The sequence below is a fragment of the Elephantulus edwardii genome, unplaced genomic scaffold (genome assembly GCF_000299155.1).
Source record: "Elephantulus edwardii isolate Elephantulus edwardi_28Jun2011 unplaced genomic scaffold, EleEdw1.0 scaffold00062, whole genome shotgun sequence".
NCBI classification, from domain to species: Eukaryota; Metazoa; Chordata; class Mammalia; order Macroscelidea; family Macroscelididae; genus Elephantulus; species Elephantulus edwardii.
The window spans coordinates 10,433,171-10,438,822 of NW_006399812.1; the positions used below are offsets into that span (position 1 = coordinate 10,433,171).

General features: G+C 57.7%; 1 protein-coding gene across 1 annotated transcript; it reads left to right on the forward strand.

Annotated features, from left to right (window-relative positions):
- The first annotated feature begins 260 nt into the window (after positions 1–260).
- Positions 261–1,103, forward strand: PLEKHF1 (pleckstrin homology domain containing, family F (with FYVE domain) member 1). Its single transcript, XM_006887827.1, has one exon. It carries the CDS (start codon positions 261–263, stop codon positions 1,101–1,103), a length of 843 nt encoding a protein of 280 aa, XP_006887889.1.
- The last annotated feature ends 4,549 nt before the right edge of the window (positions 1,104–5,652 follow it).

A 5,652-nucleotide genomic window follows, 5' to 3' on the forward strand; every position in this document is an offset into this window, starting at 1 on the left:
CAAGCCAGTGCACACCGCAGTTACCTGCTCCCCTTGCTGGGAATTCTTTTGCCTTCCAAGAACCCCATGTCCTGCTTGTCTCTGTGGTCGGCGTCTGGGGTCCTGGCCCGAGACAGTGAGTTTGGGTGGGTGGGCAGGCCGACTCGCAGCGGGTGACTGGTTTGCTGGGCGGTGGGGATGGGGTGGTGGTCTGATCCCCACCTGTCCCCGCCCCTCCACGCTGACGGTGCCCTGTCTCTGTAGCTCAGCAGCCCACGAAGATGGTGGACCACCTGGCCAACACGGAGATCAACAGCCAGCGAATCGCGGCCGTGGAGAGCTGCTTCGGGGCGTCGGGGCAGCCGCTGGCGCTGCCGGGGCGCGTGCTGCTGGGCGAGGGCGTCCTGACCAAAGAGTGCCGCAAGAAGGCCAAGCCGCGCATCTTCTTCCTCTTCAACGACATCCTGGTGTACGGCAGCATCGTGCTGAGCAAGCGCAAGTACCGCAGCCAGCACATCATCCCGCTGGAGGAGGTGACGCTGGAACCGCTGCCCGAGACGCTGGAGGCCAAGAACCGCTGGATGATCAAGACCACCAAGAAGTCCTTCGTGGTGTCGGCCGCGTCCCTGACGGAGCGCCAGGAGTGGATCAGCCACATCGAGGAGTGCGTGCGCCGCCAGCTGCTGGCCACGGGCCGCCAGCCCAGCACGGAGCACGCGGCGCCCTGGATCCCCGACAAGGCCACGGACATCTGCATGCGCTGCACGCAGACGCGCTTCTCGGCGCTCACGCGGCGCCACCACTGTCGCCAGTGCGGCTTTGTGGTCTGCGCCGAGTGCTCGCGCGAGCGCTTCCTCCTGCCCCGCCTCTCCTCCAAGCCCCTGCGCGTCTGCAGCCTCTGCTACCGCATGCTGGCCGCCCAGAAACTCGAGGAGGAGGAGGAGCAGGGCCTTCACCGGGGGTCCCCGGGCCAGCAGGCCCACCTGGCCGGGCCCGTCTTCACAGCCTCCAGCGGGGACGATGATGACTCCGACGAGGACAGAGAGGGCAATGGAGAAGGCGACTGGCCCAGCAGTGTGGAGTTCTACGCCTCGGGCGTCGCCTGGTCGTCCTTTCATAGCTGACCGAGGGCCTGCGAATACTTCCAAGTCACCTCTACATCCACGCAAGCACATTGCCAGGCCCCACAGGGCTCGTGAGTGTCCCCTAAGGACACTGCCCAGGGGGGTGGGCGCAGTGCCAGCTGTTCTTTCCCTCTGGCCCCGGTGCCTTTCACTGGACATGGACACCTGAGTCACCTCAGGCTGTCATCTTTCCATTAGCAGCAACCCCCCAAAAAACACTTAGGCCTTTGGGGAATAAACCCCATTTTCAGGCGTGTTGACTGAAGCTGCAGGTGACCCCTGGGGGCCAGCCCTTGGAGTCTGGCGCCCAGAGGCAAGGTGGAGGACTGGATGTGGGTCCATCACACCCAGCGGGGGCCACCTGCCTGGACGAGCAGGCCCCCAGGGTCAACCTTTAGTTCTGAAGAGTCTTCCAGACAGGACACTCAGACCACACCCAGAGCTGTAAATGTGGGGCCCCAGGCCAGGGGTGCAACCTAAGCCCCACAGCCTTCAAGGACTTTGCCCATCTGTCCTCTGTCTGTGTGTTGGGACTGCAGTCTCTCACAGCTGATATTAACTGACAGGCGAGCTCAGAAGCTCTACCTACTCAGCTTAATGGAAATGGAAGATCATCAGCTTAGGTGGAAAGGTGAAAGGCGGAAGTGTCCCTGCTAACCCGGGTCAGCCTCTCCCTCTGGTCTCACTGGTCTGCCCAGGTTCTGGCCTCTGGTTCTCACCCTTATCCCAGTGACAGCAGTTCAGGCGATGCCATCAGACAGGCTCAACAGGGAAAGCAGGCAGCTGGCGCCCCGTGTGGACCGGCTGACCTGGGTCCTGGGTACCTGTATGTCCTTTGAAAGGAGAGGCCCCAGCTGCCAAATGGGTGAGTGCTGGGCAGCAAAAATCTGCACCTGCTCACCGTGCGGATGTCCTTGGGGGGGGGCGCAGCCACCTCGGAGCTGCATTCCCCAGGATGGAGCCTGAGGGCCGCTGTGGTCATGGACTGGCGCCTGCAGCCCTTCACCTTGCTGTGGGTTATCTCAGTGGATTGAGGAGAAGAGAATAAATGAGACAGGGAGCCACTTGTGTGGCCCTGCCCGAGGCCTTCCTGGTGTTAAAGCTCTCTTCCTTGTGGCCTCCTTCCGGGCCACCCTGGGGGTAGTGCTCCTCAGTGGTTTTTCTGGTGGAGAGACTGCCCCAGGCCTCACTCAGAGTGCCCACTGGGGCTGGGCCTGGAGCTGGAGCTGTGGCCTCCTGATGCCTGGACAGCTGTGAGGCCCCGGGATTTTGACTCTGCATGTCAGAGCCAGACACTCAGCCTATGTGGGTTCCAACCTGGCTCTGACTAGGAGCCATACTTGAGGTGGACTCCCTGATGCAGCCAGCCGTGGCCTGAGGGTGACCCTCCCCTACAGGGAAGACTGCACAGGCTGAGGAGGGAGATGGTCAGAGGTCTTCCAAGAATATTGATGTGATCTTTCCTTCCTTGGCCTCCCTGAACCCCACAAACAGGCTCAGGCCGGTTCTCCAGCCTGGTCAGAGGGCACAGCGAGATGACAGGTCACTGGCCATTTCCTGAAGAGAGTAGGTGCCTCTCAGAACCCAGGTAGGCAGCCTGTCCCTTCACCCCAGGCTGAATCCAGGACAGGTGGTACCTGGGTCCAGCCACTGGAAGATCACTTCTTTTCACTACTCTTTCTTTGCTCAGACACCCTGGGCCCATCAAGGCAGAGTTCAGACACTAGGGAGACCCGCACAGCTAGGCCTTGTCACTGCTACCCTTCACTCCAACCATCTGCCTCTACTGTTTTAGTCATCTAGTGCTGCTGTAAAAGACCACACGTGTGGGTGACATTAATGAACAAATTTGCCCTCTTACAGTTTGAAAGCTCAGACTCTGAGTTCAGGATATGGCTCTAGGAGAAAGCCCTCTGCTCCACCAGTGGTGGAGAAAAGTCTTTGTTTCCTTCAGCATGTGGAGGCCTTCCTCCAGCATTACCTGGAGCCCTCCAAGCTTGCTGGCACTCCCTGGTATCAAGGAGTTGCATCATGCAGCAGCCCAGGTCCCAAACTCTCCACTCCTGGAGGTTTGATAGTACTAAGAGCTCTGGTGGCCTAGTGGTAAGGAGCTAGGCTGCCAATCCAAAGGCAAGTGGTTCAAATCCAGCAGATGCTCTGCGGGAGAAATGCAGGCAGCCTCTCCTGTGTGGCTTACTGCCTCTGAAAACCTGCAGGATGGCCAGTTAGGAGTCAGTTGATGGCACAGAACAACAAAGGTCCCTCACCCTACCTCCGGCCTAATTTTTTCTCCCTTTTTATTTCTAGTAAGTAAAAAGATCTTACAAGTCACACCCATAGGGGACTCTCTTTACATCTGACTAGGACTGTGAAGGTGTCAGTCAGCACCCAGGGTAACAGGAGTCAAAAAATGTGTTGCATTGGGAAAATTGGCCGTCAAGGACCGCTCCAAAGGGCTAAAGAGCAACACTGCCAGTTTAAAGACTAAGGTGCACCTGATCCAAACCATGGTCTTTTCAATGAATTCCTATCCATCTGAAAGTTAGACAATGAATAAGGATGACAGAAGGAAAAGCAGTGCCTTTGAATTGTGGTGTTGAAGAGAATTGAATATTCCATGGATCGCTAGAAGAACCAACAAGTTTGTCTTGGAGAAAGTGTGGTGAGGTGCTCCTTAGAGGCAAGGCTGATGAAACTACATCTCACATTTGGGGTATGTTTTCAGGAGAGGCTAATATTTTCCTTTTCCAAGAATGAATCATACTGGAGAAGGTGGAGGGTCAGAGGAAGACCCCTGCCCCCAGCAAGATGGAGCGACACATGACTGTAACAACCGCCATGATGAGGGCGGCGCAGAAGAGAGCAGGGCTCAGATCAGTTGTTCATAGGCTCTCTGTGGGACCTAACAACAACAGGTCAGTACTAGAAACGGGGTGTGCGTTCCACCCTTAATCTGCCTACACCTGTTTTGTTCACTGAGATCATTACATACCTTCTCTTCTGTGTGTGTGTGTGTGTGTTGGGGGACATTTGATTCATGACACATGACAGGCTCACAGGCACGGACCCTGTGGGCAGGTGGGAGGGTAGCTGAGTGGTAGGTCCTGGCTCAGCCCTCGGCTTCCCTCCTCTACCCTCCCCAGGCGTGAGAAGGACCTGCTGCTTCCCCAGCCCCTCATGTTAGTCTTGTAAGGACCCAGGCCTGGGGAACCAACAGCTCCCCTCAGCAGACACACTTGTTGACATGGCTGTGTGTCCCTGAGAGGCTCCGGGGCGACAGACACGTCACACAGAAGTGAGAGCTGTGAATGGGGTGGTGCAAAGCATTCATGTTCTCTACTGCTAACTAAAAGGTTGATCATCCAAGTTCATCCCCCCAATCTACTTCTGAAAGGTCAAAGCCATTGGAAAGTGTGTGGAGTACAGTCCTCAGCAACCTGGGGTCACTGTGAGTCAGGTGGACTCGGAGGGCTGCTGGTCAGGGCGGGGGCAGGTAGAGGGCCACTCCACAGAGGTGAGTTCACACCTAGAGGGGAGAGAGCCCAGGCCAGGTGGGAACAGTGCTGCAGGCAGAGGGAAAGGCAAATACAAAGGTGCATGAGGAAAGGAGTGGAGGTCAGAGTTGGGTGGGAAGTGGGGCGGGGTGGGGGGGCACTCCAGACCCCAGAGCTGCTGAGGCTTCACACTTACAGTCTTCACACATCTGGCTCTCTCAGCTTGCTCTGTGGTGCGTGGAGCTGGGCTGAGGAGGAGAGGCCAGGTGACAGCCCGGGGCGGGGCTCGGCAGGCAGTGGGGAGAAGGGCACTCACACTGCTCTCTGCTCTTCCTGGAATTCCCCGAAGAATTGAACGCTCTTAGAGTCCCAGCTGCTGCTGTTTCCGTCTGAGGGAGGAAGTAGACTCCTTGGCTGTTCTCTCTGTCCTCAGAGCCTCAGGCTTGGCCCTGGCCTTGTCCCATAGGTGTCAAACCTCTGGGTCTGGAGGTGAGGTGGTCAGTGACAAACAGGCTGCCGAGGAGGAATCAGGGCCTCAGGAAACAGGAAGTGGGCAGGACCCATGCTCCTTGGAAGGAGAGACAACTCTCTCCAAGATGGTCTCACCTCCAGAGAAGACCTCATCCCTCTCTGCCCTCAGCAGTCCTCATTCGAGGGCGTGCTGAGATCTGGGGAGACATCAGCCAGGCAGGAGGGTGCTGTGCTCACTGACCACACAGGTGGGCACCTTTATTATTGTCACCTTAAGATGAGAACGGCTTGGAGCACTGTCCCTAGCCCAGGCCTCACAGCTAACCCCAGGCTTAAAGGGGTCCCGAGGTGTTCTGACCAGGCACAGTACCTACACTTTTCTCAGAAGGAACTTTGAGGGTGTCTTGGTGACAGAGCTGGCCCAGGCCCTCACTTCGGCCTGAGGCTTCACTTACAGGCCCTGGCCAGGACACAGGACCTAGCTGTCCTGCCAGCCACATGCCCCTGCCCACTAACCTGGACACCTTCCTTCCAGCTGAGCACCCACCTATCCCTACCCCTTCCTCCCTGACCTCTGGCACCTT

Bases quoted from the DNA above. Each gene is read 5' to 3' on its own strand.
- PLEKHF1 (XM_006887827.1), top strand. From the start codon at position 261: ATGGTGGACCACCTGGCCAACACGGAGATCAACAGCCAGCGAATCGCG.